This window comes from Canis aureus, chromosome 35, assembly GCF_053574225.1.
Source record: "Canis aureus isolate CA01 chromosome 35, VMU_Caureus_v.1.0, whole genome shotgun sequence".
Classification (NCBI taxonomy): Eukaryota; Metazoa; Chordata; class Mammalia; order Carnivora; family Canidae; genus Canis; species Canis aureus.
Window position 1 is genome coordinate 23,222,984 of NC_135645.1, and position 19,149 is coordinate 23,242,132.

The 19,149-nt window shown below is 44.8% G+C and overlaps 1 protein-coding gene across 3 annotated transcripts in view; it reads right to left on the reverse strand.

Moving 5' to 3' along the window:
- Window positions 1-6,596: 6,596 nt before the first annotated feature.
- NFKBIZ (NFKB inhibitor zeta) overlaps window positions 6,597-19,149 on the reverse strand; it is a 30,673-nt gene continuing 18,120 nt past the window's right edge. For 2 of the 3 annotated variants that reach the window (XM_077884338.1, XM_077884339.1), the window contains 11 exons: window positions 15,045-15,187; window positions 14,499-14,529; window positions 14,277-14,380; window positions 13,399-14,180; window positions 12,607-12,712; window positions 12,090-12,236; window positions 11,833-11,896; window positions 11,364-11,533; window positions 10,376-10,486; window positions 10,078-10,245; window positions 6,597-8,001 (listed from right to left, as the gene is read on the reverse strand). In XM_077884338.1, the coding sequence (XP_077740464.1) occupies window positions 7,948-8,001; window positions 10,078-10,245; window positions 10,376-10,486; window positions 11,364-11,533; window positions 11,833-11,896; window positions 12,090-12,236; window positions 12,607-12,712; window positions 13,399-14,180; window positions 14,277-14,380; window positions 14,499-14,529; window positions 15,045-15,176 (1,869 nt within the window). In that variant the 5' untranslated portion in view covers window positions 15,177-15,187 and the 3' untranslated portion in view covers window positions 6,597-7,947. Of the gene's footprint in view, window positions 8,002-10,077; window positions 10,246-10,375; window positions 10,487-11,363; window positions 11,534-11,832; window positions 11,897-12,089; window positions 12,237-12,606; window positions 12,713-13,398; window positions 14,181-14,276; window positions 14,381-14,498; window positions 14,530-15,044; window positions 15,188-17,348; window positions 17,638-19,149 lie in introns of those variants that run through there. The other variant, XM_077884337.1, reaches the window with a different exon arrangement.

Below are 19,149 nucleotides of genomic sequence, written 5' to 3' on the forward strand. Positions count from 1 at the left end.
ACTACGAATCCAATCCTAGAATTCCACGTATCATACTGATGCTAGATTTTGTGCAGCACCACTGACCTTTCTTGTAACCCTAGAGATACCATTCACCCAAATATCTTAAAGTTGTCTTTAAAAACAAATACTGCCAGTCAGTGACTCAGAACCTACTTCCCAGATTACAGTAATTAAGACTAGAATATATATATATATTCTAGATATATATACTATATATATATATATACACTAGAATATATATATATATATATATATATATACACACACACACACACACACACACACACACACACACACACCAGACTTTAAGGAACTATGCTTAAATTCCAAGTGTTCAGGGCAGAAAGAAGTCAGTATGAGCTGGGAAAATCTTCATAGAAGTGACACCACCCAAGCAGAGCTTTCTAGGATGCAGAGAATTTGGGTAGGCAAGAGCAAGACCAGAGACGGGAAAAATCAAGGCAACAGCTGAGTAGTGAGGAGACCCACCTGACAGCCTATTTGGGAATAATGGATAACCAAACAGATGGGGGAAACTAAAGAAAAGATGGCTTTGTAAATCAGGACGAGAGTTTGCATTTGATTCAATAAGCAATCCTGAGCCTTTGAAACCTTCTTAGGTTTCATAAAAGTATGCCAAATAGTTAGAAATTGTTGGATTGGTGAGAAAAATAAGATTAGAGAAAGAATAATTCGAAAGCTATGGGAGACACAAATTGCTTATCAACTAGAAATACACACTGACATTCTGTGATGAGTGGGGCGGGCTTTCACATCTTTAAGAGAAAACGAAGGGGGAAGAAACAAAAATAATAAAATGATTATAACTGATGAAGCTTCCTGATAGGCACATGGGGTGCCAAACACTATTCTGTCTACTTCTGCATGTTTGAATGTTTCCATAATAAAATGGGTTTTTTTAAGCCTATTGTGGTAATCAAGGAATGAAGTCCTAAAAACCTAGACATAAGTGGTGGCAAGGAAAATAGAAAAAAAAAGATTAATTCAACAAATATTTTTACCTTGATAACAGATTTGATATAACAATGACACCCGAGGGAAGAAAAGAAAAAACTGATTCATTTGGAAATAAAATGTCTTAAAATGGAACCTGTCAACTTTCAATGAAGTTCCTCATTAGTCTGTATGATTGAAACGTGTATAGAAATTAATAATCTGTAGAAGTTAAGTTTCTGTCTATAGATCTTTGTCTACTGCACCACATGAAAAAAATGGACAGATTTTTGTTAAGTTTAGAAGGTCTGTTTGGGAAGAGCAGCCTATTAAAATTATAGCTTTGTCCGGCCTATAGAAAAAATAATTTTGTAAGCCCCTGGAAGTGTCTCATTCATTTATTTTTCTTTTAGACACAGCAATGTGGTTTGTTAATTTTAAAGTTTCCTACCATTAAAAAAATAAAATAAAATAAATAAATAAATAAATAAATAAAGTTTCCTACCATTGAGTCCAGAGTTTGATCTCTTTGAAAAATTATCCAGGAATTTCCTGGGAACAAGAATCCAAAAGGCCAAATGCTTTCCTTTTTTCCCAAGTAATATATTTTTAGTTTTCTACAAAACTGCCATCCTGAGGATGAACAAATCTTTTTTTTTTTTTTTTTTTTTTTTTTTGAGGATGAACAATTCTTATTTCCATGTCTGCGAGAGCCTACAGAGGAGAATTTTTTGAAAATGTTAATGTAATTTTAGAAGGAATACATCCTAGGGCAAAAAGGGAGAGAAAGGTTTTTAAAAGATGAATGAAAGTGATATCCTGGGTAAAACAAACATTTGGAGCCATTTCAGAAAGACAGGCCCTCAATGAGCAGACTCCCACTGAGACAAATAAGTGCTCACACTCAAACCCCAAGTCCCCAAAAGACAGGGGCAGTTCACCCCCAGAGCAGCCGACACCTGAGCTTCCACGAGAGACGCCTGAGTGAAGTAGCCCACACTCTTCCACAGGGGCTTGACGCTGAGGGTCTGCTGGAGAGACGTTTGGCTGCAAACACAGAGAAAAGGCCAAGGCATTAAGACACCATGAGGTTGAGAAAATAAACAATGATTTCAAACGTATGCTCCAAATCACTTCAGCTAAGGCGTCTAATATTGTTTCATAATCTTACAATGTGTCCCTATTATCAGAACCCAAAGGTACTAAGCCGTTCCTACAGGAAACATACTGGATTCAGGTACCAAGTACCCAGAACTATTTAAATCTCTACTTTCGAATAAATAGCCAGAATCCTGTCACTTGAAAAATTAACATCTAGACCTAAAGTGTGATATTTCAATGGATTTTGGCAAAGTGGTTCAGTATTTATTGTCTGAAACCACAGATTTCCTGGAGTTGATCTTTCACTTTCAAATGTCTCTGGTTTCCAGGAAGTGCCTACCCTGCTTTTATCATTACAAGGTCAGATGGTCAAAAATGAAAGCATGTCATTTATGATTATGGTGCTTTTTAGGTAGTGTGGTCAAGGTGAAGAGAAGCAAGTTCATTCACATGCATACCAGAGAATGAAATGGTTGATGATGATCAAAGACGCTTTCCTGTAAGTTTCGAATAATTAAAGTTTGTTTGACCATTATAATAATTTCTAAATTATTATACAGCCCAATAATTATTTTATTGTTTCTACTAAAGTTTGTCAACGTGAAATGAGTCTCCTGGTCAATGCCAGTTATTACATCTAAAAAAATGAAATGGAAAAAAAAATAAATAAATAAAAAATGAAATGGAGACGACAGATCACACCTTAAACCAAATATGTACAAAAAATGCTCATAGATTCTGAAGACAGGACTACAGTGTTGCTCAAAAAGAAGTATTTATTCATCTTAACCATTTTGTAAAAGGAATAACAGTAGAAGAAAAGATTGTAAGGCCCCTTTCCCTGGTGTAGTGGTTTAAATGGTGGCCCCCAAGAAGGCAGGTCCATATCCTCAGAACCTGTGAACCTTACCCCATTTGGAAAAAGGGTCTTTGCACACGTAGTTAAGAATCTCAAGCTGAAGTCCTCCCTGGATTATTCGGTGGGGCCTCCATGCCATGACAAGGTGCTGTTAGAGGCCCACAGAGGAGAGACCCGGGCGTGGAGGGGAAAGCTACGTGAGGTGGAGGCCGAGACCTGAGCGACAGGGCCACGGGCCCAGGAACACCTGCCTGCAGCTGCCGGAAACTGAAACAGGTGAGGAGGGATCCTCCTCTAGGGCCTTTGGAGGAAGCATGGTTCTGCTGACCCCTTCGTGTCAGGGCTCTGGCCTCCACAACTGTAAGAGGGCACATTTCTCTTGCTGTCAGCCGCCGGCTTTGTGGTAACTTGTTACATAGTCCTAGGAAACTGATACACCTGAGGATTAAAAGCCAAAATGACCTCAGAAAAAGAAAAACAAAAAACAGATTTGGTGACTCCTGATCTGTCAACGCTGCTTCCTCTAACATGCACGCCTGGCACGTAGCAGGCATTCCTCAGTTCGCTACCTTAGCCCCCCGGGTGTTCCAGAAACTCATTCTGTTCCCACCACGTGGCCACTGTCCAGCCACACGTACTCTCTCCAAAGTCTGCATTTCCTAAATAATTTAGATTAAAGCTGCACTAAAATCATCTTCATATATACCTGCCCGGAGCTCTGAAAACCCTGGGAAATTCTGACTCAGGAAGTCTGAGGTGGGGCCGAGGCACTTGCACGTTTCAGAAGCTTCCGGAAAGGTGCTGATGTCTACCAGATGCCGAGACCTTGGCCCTAGCGCATTCAGCCGCTGGACTAGCTGTCTGACTCCCCCTTGATCCCAAACCCAGTTGGGCTGGGAGGCCAAGGGAATGGGGAGCCTGGACTAGAGGACACAGCCTACACCTTAGAAAGCTGGACATGCTTCCAGAACAATCTCCGGTCGCACTGCGCCTGCAAGTAAGGATTCAGGATCTAGCAGCGTCCGGAGGGGACCAGAAAACAGATGAAAACCAGGGCTGGTGTAACCCTGGAGTATGAATGTATTTCTGCACTAAAAATTGTAATCCCACGTGGGGGATAAAATAGTGACACATCAAAGTATGAAATATGCTGCGAAAAGAGAAAAATAAAAAATAATAATAAAAAAATAAAAGAAATAAAAAATTTAAAAAAAGAAAGAAAAAATAAAAGGGCTGTAAAGGTAAACTCAAGTGTTTACTGACTCCTATGCGTCAGATACTGTGCTATTCTGACAATACTAAGTAAGATGGTCCCTCCCTCCTCTCAGGAGCAGGGCCAGGGCACCACCAGGACAGACAGAAACCTAGCAGTCGGGCCGTAGCCCCTGCGGACCCCCGTACCCCTGCCTGATCTCAGAGGAACCAGGAAGGCCGGGGCCGGGGTGACGGCTCCCCGAGGTCACACTCACCACACAACTGATGCTATCAGGACGTGCATGTCAGTGGTGCTGAGTTTAAGAAGTTGACATTTATTAAAGGTTAGAGGAGTCGGCGGAAATTCTCCTCTCCTCATTATGTAAAAACGTAGAAAGGATATTAAATGTTACTGATTTGATTAACAAATAGAACTGGAAGCTTTGGTCTCTGGCCTTTGAGGGGATTCCTTACTGAAATACCAAACTACAGTCCTCGGGTTAGTCCTTTGCCAAAGGAACCACCTGATTTTAAAAAGAGCACAGCCAGGGACACCCGGGGTGGGGGTGGGGGGCTCAGTCGGTTAAGGATCCAGCTCTTGATTTCGGTTCAGGTTGTGGCCTGGGGGTCGTGGGGCTCAGCGTGAAGTCTGCTTGAAATTCTCTCTCCCTCTCCCTCTGCCCCTTCCCCGGTCCTTCCCTCCTGCTCAAATAAATACATTTTTAAAAATAAATAAACAGGGGTGCCTGGGTGGCTCAGTTGGTTGGGCAGCTGGCACTTGGCTGTGGATGGCTCAGGTCATGGTCTCGGGGTCCCAGGGCCCCACTCCACGCTCAGTGGGGAGTCTGCTTCAGGATTCTCTCTTCCCCTCTGCCCCTCTCCCTGCTTGCTCACTCTCTAAAATAAACAAATAAATCTTTTAAATAAATAAGGAGTACAACTACGCCCATTTTCATTAATGTACCATTGATTTCACGATTAGATTACATGGCTGAGTCAAGTTCAAAACTCTGCTATTAGCTCATTATTGCTTAATAATAGAACTTTGGCTCAAACCTGACTTCTGCCCAGAATCGGTGATCCCAACCGGCATCGGCACACACTCATACCTTCATACACTCATTTACCCCATTGTTTTATGAGCTCCTTGTACGTGCCAGGCGCTGTAGCAGGCACTAGGTTGCGGTCGAGCACGTGGTCTTGCTTTCGCGGGGCTCATTCCTTAAAGCAATACCAAGAGCCACTCCGCATACCTCGGCAGCAGATCCTGCTCATCAATCACAGCGCCCTCTCCGGCCAAGCCCCGGGCTGCTTGAGCATGTTCCTCAACATGCCTCTCATGAGAATGCTACCGTCAGGGCTGGAACCCAAGATGAAACTAATTGGCCATCCACATGCTAACGAAACTACACTGAATCACTGGTGGTTCCCCCAAAATACTATGGTCTTGGTTCACATCATTTTCTGTTTCTGTCCCTTTCGCCAGCCCCTCCTCCCCCTCTAGGAATGTCCAAATCAACTAGGAATGTCCAAATCAACTCTTCTGAAGCTCACACGCTCTACCTTGAAGTCTCCCTACTTACTTCTCTCTCAAAGATATTCTCCTTCTGAATCTCTAGATTTCTCCCCACCTTTTATGCTACCTAGCAGAGTGCATGCCTGGTTTCCCACATACACATCTTAAGAAATAGGCCTTTTGTCTTTGAACGCCTCATATTATCCATTATACAGCTTTGCACACCCACACCCACACAAATCCTATGCCTGCCAAGCACTGGTTCGATTAATTATGACAGACCTTGAGAGGCAAGCTCGCTTGAAAAAAGCTCACTGTGTAGCTATGTTCCACAGGGGCCTCTGCTTTCTACTGTTCTGGTTATCAGGTTGCAGTGCAACGCAATGGGAGATACTGTATACAGAATTTGCATATATATATGCATAGGTACACTTTTCCAGAGAAAAGATTCATGACTTTTACCAGATTCTCAAGAGCTTTTAAGAATACAATGTATGTGCAGTAACTGATGCTAACAAATGTCGGGATGTTAGTTCTCACACGTCAAAATGGCATGTCGGGAAGGAGAAGGACCCCGTTTATTGCCCTTCCCAGGTTGACATCTCTCGGGATGATCCCGGTCATCTCCTAACTGTTTTTCCTGTGCTCACTGCTCCCACAGAATAAAGAATGAAAAATAAAGTCACAAACATAAAGGCTTTTCTGGCACATAAACTTCTAAATGATCAACAGTACCTATTAAGGCTTCATGATATTCTCAGAACCTAATAAACCTCTATGAACTTGGCAAAGAATTTTTTTATGTTAAAATTTATATACCTTTAGGAATCATGTCCTTAAAAAAAACCCAAATTAAAATATATTAACTAATTTAAAGGTATTCAGATTAGTAATTAATAGCACTTTTTCAACCTAGGGAAATATAAATAAGGGACTGGGAAAAGAAATGCACATCCTTAAAATGAAGAGTATTATTGAATTAATGTTTATTTAAATCCATGCATGAGTTTTTCCATGAGTTCTCATCACAGCCGTATTTACAGATACCAAATAACTATAACTTTTGTCCACAAGACATACTGGGTCAAACAATGTGATCGATCCAAAGGTCAACTTTTTTAGTAGGATTTAGCTACGAAGACAATAAATCAGCCAAGCTGCTTGTGGGACTTCTCATTTAAGAAAAAAAAAAAAAAAAAGCTTTTTAATGAATCAAATTTATTACAGTGAATTAGTGTGCAATCAAAACCAAATACATTCCTTGGGGTATGCCAGAGGTAAGCAAAATAATATTAATAGAATCAAGGTTACTAAAAAATAAGGCATTTTTTTCTGAATGGTAATATAAAACATCATGCTGTGTTATCACTACTTGACAATAAAAAAAAACCAGTAAGACATGTTTCAGTATTGACTTTTTGATGTTCCCATAAAGGTAAAACAAAATTCCACCAAGTAAATTATAAATTCTAGAAAGAGAGCACAAAGAGGTATTCTCTTTAAGAGCATGCAATTCCTTACAAATACCATGCCTCACCTCCATGCATGAGTAAAAGCATATGTACAATTCAAACAGAGCTCGATCAGCCACTAGGGGAACGATTCTCCATCTGTTTCTTCTACAGAGATGGTAGATGGGTGATTACACAGCTCTTCTGAATGTGCAGAATTTTTTTTTAAATAGTGACAGTTCACTTGTTCTTCTCTGTTTTACTGATTTGCATTTCAAATGTGGCCATGTTAATGACCAAATATGTACAAACAAAAGACAAAAACAATTACATACAATTTGTGAAAATCGAATTTTAACCATGGTACACTTCATCTAGTCCAACACCTAGACGCTTTCCAACACCAGTAACGACTATCAGGTACTTCACTAGGCCAAATGAAGCCTCACGACTACATCCAGATTGATTTTTTTCCCTTTCAAATGCATTCCTTTTTCATAAAAACAATGTTTACAGTTTACTTGCTTTTCAACTGGCAATAGCTACACGAGCAATGCCCTTTGCTACAAATCAAAGCCTTGTCCTACCCAAAAGCTACTGTTAATTGAAGTCGATTTTACCATTCAAGATTAAATTCAGATGTGTAGATCCCAGATACCTGGGTATGAAATATTAAAATCTGCCAAGAGGAATTAGGTATTTTTCTCCTTTTCCTTTAATATAACCCACTATATAATAGTGAACTAAATATGTTTGTTTCATAGAAACAACTTACATTTGCCAATACAGGGCAAATGGTCTATGTACAGATACATTAGGACTGCCTAACTGACAGTGAGTGTTGCCGACCAGGCTCCAAGCCAGTGGAGCTAATACGGTGGAGCTCTCTGCTGAATGGACTTTCCCTTCAGGATACGTCGGATCTGGAAGAGAAATACATAGATTTGTGAGGTTTCTTTCTTATGCTCAAGGTACCGTATTTCCTTCAGAGTTTGATCCCTTTTTTATACACTCTACACCACTCCTATCAACTTGGAAGTAAACAGATGAAGAAGTACGCAACAATACCTGTCCAGATTTTAGGGTGACTTTAAAAACTACTACTGTTACTCCTTTCAAGCTTATTAGAGCTCTTCTATAATGATCTCAGAGTACAAGAAAGTACAGCATCTCCATTAAGAATTATCTAAAGTTGAAAATCTCCAATGATGTCATCCTCTCCTAATCTCTACTCGTACTATTTGTGAGAACATTTCACGTAAGGCCGTGATTATGGCATATTGTGGTATCTCACCCATATCAATGTCTGCTTCAACTAACAAGAACCCAGAATCCACTTCATAAATATACAGGTTAATCTTCAATATACTTTAAAAGTGAGAACAGCTGTCATGAGATCCAATTAAAGCATCTGCACAAAGGGACGCCTGGGTGGCTCAGTCAGCTAAGCGCCTGACTCTTGATTTCAGCTCAGGTCATGATCTCAGGGTCGTGACAGCGAGCCCCGCAGTGGGCTTGGGATTCTCTCTCTCCCTCTCCTTATCCCTCTACCCCCACCCCTGCTCACTCACAGGCACTGTCTCTAAAGTAAATTTTAAAAGCTTTAAAAAATAAATAAATAAAGCATCTGTGCATAAATGTTCGAATCACAGGAGAGCCCCTCGGTTCACTCAGAATCTAGTGACTGATTTTATACCCCAGTCTGACAAATGTCATTAGCTATCTCCTGGCCCACAGCAGATTAAAAGCAACCAATTGGAGGAAAGAAGATTAGGGCAGGGGACGCCACTGATAGCTGCTGGGATGGGAAACACGATGACCAGAGCCTGACCACAGAAGCAAAGGAGAAACCCTCCCCCCAACACACAAGACACAAAAACACAAAAGCAGAAAGGAAGAGTAACAGAAAAACAGGGAAGAGCCAAGCGGCTGCCCAACTCTCATCCCTGAGAACACCGCTGGATGGCTGCACACCACAGTGAAGCAGGAGCAAACACTGGGGGCAGGGTGGGGGGGCTGCCATTTACTATTATTCGATGATGATTCCTATCTGTGCAACCTCTCCAGTTCCATTTTCTCAGCTGAACCTTCACACTGTGATGTTTTTGGTACTATTAAATGGTGTAACAAACAGGAGAACTCTAGAAATTATCAAGAGATTCACTTGAAGTTATAAAGAGCCCCACAAATAGGGTAACAGCCTGGTCACAGTGAGGGCTGTGACTCAAAGAAAAGGCTAAACTGTGTTCTGTGTAATTTTGTGATTATCAAAGTTTGTAACGGCCTGCCCACAGCCGCAGTCAACCTCATTTACCTCAAGGAAAGATTTCCATCAAAAAATCTTACGTTCTGAAAAGACTCAGTTCTCGTTATCAGTTAAAGTTGAGTCATGTGAAGCTTCAATCCCCAAAAGCAATATATCACCGTATGATGAGTAAAGCCTAACTTTGTTTCAAATATCTGTAGGTTCTAAATTATATAACCAACCTTCCATTTTCGGTTTAGTATCAGTTAATAGACAGAAACAACTAGAACAGGGAATGTTTACCGAGCACTCACTACATCCTCAGGACTATCCAAGACTATCCTGAACGCTCTACGGAGACGGAATGATAGAACTTCACCCACGATCTGAAGACCCATCACTTGTAGACCTAAGAATCTCTTTTCTTGATGTCTGCAGGAACCTTGGTGCCTCCTCTTTCATCGGCTTCCAAAACTCAAACTATTCTGACTTCACTCTAAACCCAACTTTGTGTTAGGAAAGACTGACCTTTGACCATTCTGGGTCCCTAGATAACACTCAAATTTCTTACTGTTTCTTTAGTATCAGAGCAATTGACTCCACAGTTGCTACAAAGACACTGTGAGACGCAGACGCTGAGAGGGCCCGCCTCCAGAGCACCCGCTGGCCTCTGCCCTACACAACCTCGTTCGTCTCCCTTTATGTTTCAGGCCAAGTGCCTGAAACAATTTCCTCTCCCTTCTGTCATCCTCACCTGTTCTCCCACGGGACCATCAGGAACCAAATGCACTGGCTGTTCATTCTCCAAGTTCCGAGTACTTGGGTCTGCTCCCTTCCTCATCAACAGCCTAACCGCATCCAACTGTGTCACCCGATACTGAAGGCTGGCAGCAACATGGAGGGCAGTGTTTCCATTGTAAGCCTGAGGACAAAGAGATAAAACGACACCTCTCAGAGAGGGAGATTGCCAGGCAAGCAGCTCAAAAGCTCGAAGACGGTATAAAAGAGGTCATTCCAAGTCTAATGCAGTCACCAAAGCTTTCTAGACGTACCTTTGCATTCACAAAAGACAGGCAACTGGGCAGCTCCAAAAACAGGCGAATGAGTTCCAGATTTGCTTCTTCTGCTGCCAAATGCAAGGCTGTGCGTCCACTTTTACGATCCTTAAAAGAGGCAAGAGGAGAGAACAATGAACATCCAGACACCACATCTGGATACGCTTTCTACCCAGGCTCACAAGTGTCTGACTCACTCTTGGAGACGCACCACGAATGCTCCCAACCCCACAAAGCCTTTCTTCATCCCAGACTAAACAAAATCTCTTATCCCTCCTAAATTCCCCATCAATTTCCTATAAATCACCTATCATCATCTGCTTTTATATACAGGGTGGCCACAAAACGTAGAAGCACAGCCGATACTATTTTACCAAGTACTATAATGCAATACAATAAAACATTTATTATGTATTCGCCTGTGTTTCCAGACTTGATGGCTACCCTGTATACACATATAATTAGCTGCATCTCTCACCTCTTTTGCTTCCCAAGGTCTAAAGTAGCTTCTGATTCAAGCATTCTTCCCCCAGAGCTCCCAACTCAGTGCCTTGTACATAAGAGACACTGAGTAAATAAACCTCAAATTTGAGAATAAAATATTTTCCAGTTTAAAAACCAGAAGTAAGTCCAGATGGAACAATGATGATGGAACAACTCTTACAAGAAATCACTACTCTTGTGCTTAGTATGTGAAAATGGAAGCCAAAATAACAGTGTCAATTTCAGGCATTTTCTTTTCCTTTTCTAAACAAAGACAAATTTATTTCACAGCTCAATGATCTTTTGAATAACCACCCACAAATTAAAAGCAAATTCAGAAAGCTGATGATTTTAAAATCTAAGCTTAATTATCCATGCATTGCTACTCACTCCATTAATTTAAAAAGAGGGAAAATAGTTTTATTTTATACTCGGGAACAAGGTCTTTGGCTACAACCTCCTTTCTTCCCTATCCTATCTCCAACCTCTTCTGAGAACGTACCTTAGCTTCCACTGCTGCTCCCATCTGAATCAGACATTTGATGGTGTCAACCAGACTCTTGTTCTTCAGTAAAAGCTCCTGAACTTCAGGTGAATGGGGCTGTTGGTTTCTCTGAAGCTCATGCACCACAGCATTGTGTGCCACAACCGCACAATGTAGAGGAGTCAGGCCTTAAAAAAAAAAGTGTAATAAAGCAATAAAGCAGTGGTCAAGTACCCGCCAGGTCTTTCTGTTGTTCCACAATTACACACCCTGAGGACGGTCTCTACCATGACCTACAAATGGGCTCTCCGAGAACTGGTAAGGCAATCTGAATATTCCCTCCGTGGCGTCTCAGTGCTAATTTTATCTGTAGAATATTTCAGCTTTAATGGCCTCCCTTCCTTCTTGGTATGAAACTTAATACCCTTAGAACTGATGGGTCCCACTCTCTAAATGGTTTTTCATCCAATAAAATTTCTGTTCTTACCATCATAGTTAGTTGCCTCAAGATCCAAAAACTGATTGCTCTTCACTGCTCCCTTCTGAATTGCCTGCAAAATTTTAAAAAATAGACACATGTTAGCAAAAGACAAGTTACACAAATACGTACTTATTGGTATTGCCAAGAAATGAGTAAGCCGACTCAAAACAGGTTACTGCAACAGGCTACCTACATCTGGCTTCTCCTATCCGAGCCCTATCTCTTCAGCCCTGTGATAGCAGAAGCTGGCTCGAGGCTCTTACCTGAAGCACCTGGGAGTGACCTTTCTCGGCACAGACGTGCAGGGGGGTTCTTCCCCAGCAGTCAGTGGTGTTCACCTGGGCCCCAAGGTTCACCAGATCCTGCACGATGAGATGCTGATTGGCAGCCACTGCCACCTGAAAGGCACTCTGTGGACATTCAGATGGAAAAAAAAAGATTTTGTTTAAATATGTAACACTACCCTCATGAGCAATATGAACCAAAACTAAGAACGGAAAATAAATCCTATTAATAAGCTCAAAGATACTGTAACACAAGGAAACTAACATAAGCCTAGGGTGTGGCTTTATTACACCCAGTTAGTCTTTGGTCAAATAACTACAAAGTTAACATTAATAACTTCAAGCTTGATGATGGCAAAGAATCAACATCTCAAAGTTAATATTAACTCAACTCCCTCGGTTGGGAGCTCTAAAATGACCCGTACATAAATATGAAACTTCTCAGTGTCCTCTTCCCCATGACATTTCTGCCATTTCACTCGGACGAGATCCTCACCTGTCCGTTGTGCTCTTTAATATCCAACATGTGAAGCGCATTCATTTTTCTTGCAAGGACGTAGGAAAGTGCCCTTCTCCCCTGGGCAACAGCAATATGGAGGAACCTGGGAAACAAGGAAAGAAAGAGGTGATTACTTCTGACTTCACAACGTTCATCTTTAAAAAAAAAAAAAAAAATCTACTTTAGCCCCTTTCTTGATACGTTGGTGCATTCAAAAGAAACAGTACAGACAGTAATTTATCTTTTCTGTTGGGTTAATAATACATCTGAGTTGCAACAGATGTGTTAAGTTACCAGAAATAGTAAGAAGAATGCCAAGCACCACACCGATGGCCTTAAGTCTATTATATCTAATATTCCTAAAAACCCTATGAGGGAGGTCTTTCCACTTTACGTGTCAAGAAATTGAGACCTAGAAAGGTTAAATAACTTGCCCACGACCACAAAGATGTCATGACAGATTAAGATTTAGTCTACAAGTCACCTCACAGGTGATGGCTGACCAACTAATGACGATCTGTTTTTGCTCTATAGACACAATCCACGCTGGTCTTTCAAAACCAGCTATTCAAAGACACGTATGTTTTCATTAATTGAGAAGAGATCATCGGTTCAGACAGAAAAGAAGAAGAAAACTCCTGAAATATTAGCAACAGCAATTTCTACCTACGCTCGTCATCCCGATTAGCCACTTACTAAGGTCCAGCCTGGTAGACCCTAGAGAAATTCTGTGCCCACTGTATCCAGGGATTATGGTTTATCAAATTAGGTTCAGAAAGGGATACTCACGTGTCACCATCTGCATCCTTTGAAAGAAACTGGTCTTGGGAGATATTTGCCAACTTGCTTTCTTCTTGCTCTACTTGCCACTGAAAAAAGGACTTCCCTAACTGTGTGGTGTTCACTGGATTTCCGATGATGTTCTGGAACGGCGCTGAAGTGCTTAGCGTGGTAGCGCCCGCATCATGCCCCACCATGGCCTCACAGGCACCGTGTGGCATCATGTTGAAGTTCTGCAGGGGGGACTCATTTTGTTGCTGAACACTGGGGGGATTCTGAATGGGAACAGCGATATTCTCCGATTCCCGACTATTTAGAAGGGATGCAAAACATTGATCTGGGCAGAACTGTGGTTCTTGACCCTCAAAGAGGTTCGATTCATAGCTGGGGGACTGGGAAGTTCTGGAATAAGGACCGTACTCCAGAGCTGGGCTGGGGGTGTAGTGCGGTGGCGGCAGCGGCTGCTGCAAGTGCTGGCTCTGTGGAGAATACTGGTACAGGGAGGCCTGATCCATCATGTGTGGAGAGCTGCTGACTTGGAATGGTTGGTATTTCTGAGGCGGAGAGAAGATCTGCCCTCCGTGGAAGTCCTGACACTGTTCCCGGGGGGAGCCCTGAGGGACCACCACTGGGCTCATCCAGCTAACTTGGACAGTATTTAAGGACACTGGGCTGCATTCATTCTTAATGTTGATTATGTTCTGAAGCAGATCGGCGCTGCTGTCCTGTTTGGATTCACTGTGATGAACATCTTCCATGCTCTCTGCAGGTGTTGGCGTTTGAGGTGGTGTCTGGAAAAGGAGAAAAAGTAGGTTGCGTGCTCTCTTTCAAAATCATTCCAGGAAAAATTTCCAAGCACATTCAGGGGAAAATAGTGAGATACTTACCAAAAACTGGGTATGTAACACAGCTGGCCTTTTGCAAGCTGGTCCATCAGACAACGAATCGGGTCCTTTCCTTTTCCCACTATATGGTACTGTGTTCTTCAATTCTATACCGGAGAAAGGAATGTGGAATCTGTGATCACCTTATTTTCTAAATTTTCCCCATAATCCCACTACGCTATTTAACCCTAAAGCCCCCATACTATGAATAGAAGGAATGCTTACCTGTGAATTGCTCTCTGTTCACGCTTTGTATCTATAAGGGAAAAAAGTTTCCAACTTAGTGCACATCAAAATGGTTTCCTACTTAATAAACATCAATAAAACAGACTTATCTCTATCACTCTTCACAGCTCATCAAACGTCTTTGATAGTTATCCCAGCAATATTCATTTTCTATCTTAATTTTCATTCTATCTTGCAACTTTCCCCGTTTTCACTTTCATCTTGTTCAAGTCAAGACCAAATCGATAAGCCATTTGAGTTTTCCCTTTCTAGGCAAGTTTTCCCATCTCAATCGAACCCCCATGAATCTGCTGCCTCCAATTTGCCTTCGTTTATTCCTTCATTCATTCATTAAAATTTCTCTTGTGTGCCTAGTACCGGGGGCTAAGTGATAGGAATACAGCAGACAGAGACCAATACGCCCGCCATCCTATGACGCTGTGGTGTTGTCTACAAAGACCTACTGGATGGCGGTCAGCCGAGAACAATAAATAGCCCAACAGAATAACCTCCCTGCCCTGACCCAGAACAAACAATAGGTGGCACCTTAAAATCATCCAAAGCTTGGCCAGAAGCCTTCTGTTTATGACTTCGGATATGCAGCAGGAGTTCCTTCACCGAGTTCTTCACACGAACGCCTTGAAAGGGTCCTCTCTGTTGCCTTCCAATAACCCCCATATGGGGTTCAACTGTTCAAAAGAAAACGAAACACATCCCGATTTAATCTCATCACAAGCACAAATCTTGATAATCTCAAAAGCACAGCCATCTAACGTCTGAAGTCCCCAACCCACAAGACTGCAAAGCCCTTCCGACTCTCTCCGGTCAAAGGCCTTGCAGGTCAGTCCCCAGCCCTGCTTAAGGATTCTTCATTTGCTAACACCTTTCTCCACCAGGCACCTAAGAAAATAAAGCTCATAAAGCTGTGGTTTCGGGGGGGGGGCCCCCAGAGCCAACAGATAAACCCAAATTAAACCTCTTTGTCTTTGAGTCCTAGCCATCCAAAAGACACAGTCGCAGGTTTTGCCACCCTCTCACAAACCTTGACTGTTTTAAAAACCTTAAGGGAGCAAGCAATAAGTGATGGATTTTTAGCTTTTTCAAAACAAAGGCTTTATGTCCACACAGAAATTTAAAGTCTATTCATTCCACTCACCTAGGAAAGCACAAAACTTCTTCCAAAGACCTCAAGGTGCCAAAGCCTAACAATTAACAATGTCTTAGATTTATTATTTCCCTCAGTTCAGCTCCGCCAAGAAAGCTGCTTAAATTCACTAAGCTTAAACATACACACACAGGATTTCCCCTCACCAGTGGTTTTTGGAATTGCTCACCTAGGCCTTCTAAGTAGAAAGCAAACAATCTCATCTCAGTTTAACTTCTAAAAGACACTTGAAAATGCAGCCTAGGAGTACAGCATTCCACTCCTGATGGCTACTATGTCACAACCTCTTGGGATGAGCTGAGCACAAGGTAAACATGCAGAAAGTCAGGAAATGAATAATTGAGCCACTCTGCGGAGAGTGGGAAAAAGAAGATGAGGCAGGAAACGCCTAATTTGAATATGCAGAGATACAGATATATCATGAGCAGATGAGAGGAAACATCTCTAGGATGGAGCAAATTAAACGATCAGTTGATCTGATGTTTAAGTTTAGGAAAATCCTGCCAGCATCTAACACAGCATTTCTCTGGAATGACAGCAGTTAATTCGACGTCACGGGGAGAAAAATTCGGTTTCAGAAATCCCCTACGTCTATGTGGTAAACCAAGGAACCAGCATTAACAGTTTCAGCCGGAGAAAGAGCAAACGTGAGAGAAAAGGTTCCAATACACATGTACACACGCACGCACACAGTTTTCACATCTGCTATACATTTAACACGCGGGGAGCACCTTGTAAAACTGAGTGGCTTGAATTACTTTTTAGGTGACGATGAAGAATCACTTTTTAAAATGAAAGAAAGCCGAAACCCAAGTGGCTAGCAGGAGGGAACACCTGAGCAAGAACGTTCTTTAAAATCACGCTGAGCACTTTCCAAGACTTGCCATGACCTAGGTGTCTCGGGACCTACCCACAGCGCCGACCTGTTTTCCTTCAAGATATGCAACTACGTTTGATAAGAAAAGAAACTAACCGATTCACAACAGAAGAAAGGAACCCTTATGGTTTGCTTTAAGATTTGCTCTAACCATTCTAAAGCTCAAAGAAGAGAAACAAGACCACAGAAATTCGGGGCCGACTTCTGAAATCCGAAAACGTCAGAAACAAAAGGCCTAAGCCGAGCTGGCTTTCCGTCCAGGGTCATCTAACAGCTTGTTAACAGCAGTTTCTTTTCTTTATTAGCATAAAGTCTTAGCATTTTCATAAATACTTTAAAAAAAAAAAAAGTTGAACTTAAAGTCCTCAAACCTCACTGGTGACCACAAGAAAAGTTATGCCTACATCAGATGCAAAAACTCGCCACAAGTATACGATCTATGGCTTAATAAAGCTTTTTTTTTTTTTTTTTTTTTAAAAAAAAAAAAAAAAGAGGAACGGGGAGAGGAATCCACTGTGATTCACCCCCAGCCCTAGACGTCGGCGCTCTGCTCTCGGGCCGTCGGCGCTGCCAGGCCGGGCAAAGGGCATCGGTTCCAGCAAACGCCCTGCCCAGGGCAAGTCCAACTCCCCGGTGCGGGCCGGGCCGGTGCGGGGCCTGCGCGGGGGGCGCGGGGGCGCGGGGGGGGCGCCGCGGCTCTGGGCCCGGGACTTGGCACCTGGACCGGGGGTGGGGGGGGACCGGGGTGCGGGGGTGCCCCAGGGGTGTCGGGGGGTGCGGGGGGTGCCGGGGAGGGTGCGGGGGGTACCTGGCGGCCGGTCCGCGCGCGCGCAGCCCCTGGGCCGGGCGTCGACGGCGCCGCAGGAGGAGGCGGAGGCGGCGGAGGCGGCGGAGGCGGAGGAGAGGTCGGAGGAGTCGGAGGCGGGCGAGCCTGGCGCGGAGGCCCCGGGCGGCGAGGCGCCGTAGAAGCAGGCCAGGCTGAGCGGGCTGCTCATGAGGCCGCCGTCCCCGCCGCGCCGCTCGTCCAGCGCCTTGTCCACGATCATGCTCCCGGGCCTCGGGCTCGCACGGGCGGCGGCGGCGGCGGCGGCGGGAGGCGCGGGCTGGGGCGGGCTGGGGCGCGGGCACCGGGCGGCGCGGCTTTTCTAGGGGCGCGCGGGGGCGGGGACTGGGCCACCGCCTCCCGCCGCCCGCCGCCCGCCTCCCGCCGCCCTCCCGGGCCCGCCTCCGGATGCGTCCCGTTTCCAGTAAAATGTACAGGATGAGGCAACGTCCCCCGCCCGCCCCGCCCCGCCCGCCGCTCCCTCCCGCAGCCCCGACCCCGCCCCGCCCTGGTCCCCGACGGAGGCCGGCCCCGGGGGGAGGGGGGGGAGAGGGGGAGGGGGTGGGAGCGCGAGGAGGGGGGAGGGGAGGGGGAGGGCTGGCGAGGGGGAGGGTAGGGGGCCCGCGGGGAGGGGGGAGGGGGCCCGCGGGGAGGGGGGAGGGGAGGGGGGAGGGGGAGGGCTGGCGAGGGGGAGGGTAGGGGGCCCGCGGGGAGGGGGGAGGGGGAGGGGGCCCGCGGGGAGGGGGGAGGGGAGGGGGGAGGGGAGGGGGAGGGCTGGCGAGGGGGAGGGCAGGGGGCCCGCGGGGAGTGGGGAGGGGGAGGGGGGAGGGCAGGGGGCCCGCGGGGAGGGGGAGGGGCGGGGGCGGCCGTCGGGGTTCCCGGGGCTGGGCAGCCCGCCCCCCTCCAGCCCCTGCAGCCCCTGCAGCCCCTCCAGCCGGGCTCGGGCTCCGGGTCCGGGTCAGGGTCCGGGCGTCGCGGGAAGGCCCCGAGGGCCCGGCACCCCAGCGCCCCCCGGGGCTGCCCGTTGCCCACGCGCCCGCCGGCAGCGCCCACCAGGTGCCGAGCCGCGCTCCCGTCCCCAGCTACGACCTGACACCTCGGTACTTTGGGGGCACGGCCTGGGAACAAAAAACCGTGCCCTACCTCATTCCGTAGCGAACTGAAACACACACGTGCGTGTATTTCAATACACCCGATTTGTCTGTGTTTCTACATTTTATCCGGCAAACAGAAATTTCCAGCTTTCCTATCTTAAGTCCGCTTGACCGACGGAGTGACCCAATTCTTTATTGATGTCCTAAATCTTGTTAAACCCGTGGCCAGGAGTTTGCAGCAGGAGAAAATGATGAATGATTATGTCCCTCAAGTACACTCTAATCTCGTGGAAATGATAAGGGAAGCACGTACACGCTACATTAGAAGAAACCAGCTATGATCAAACATCATGAGGGATACAAAGTCCAAAGAGTGTCCTAAAAAGAAAGACAAAAAGTGGTGGAGGAAAAGAGGACACGAGGAAAAAAATCTTTGCAAAGGAGGCGGCATTCCCTACAGGCTGGGTGGGATTTAAACCAAAAGCACTTACAGGAAGAAGGATCAGCTTGGGCAAAAAAAAAAAAAAAAAAAAAAAAAAAAGACTTGGAAGAGTCCGATAAAAGCTTACAGTCCCTTCCAGGGTAGTCAAAGCAAAGATGGTAACACAAACGGTATAGGCAACCTTTGGGTGGAGCACCTCCAGTGGCCGACTGACACACTGGGTCTTTAATGAACACTCAGCGAACCTGCA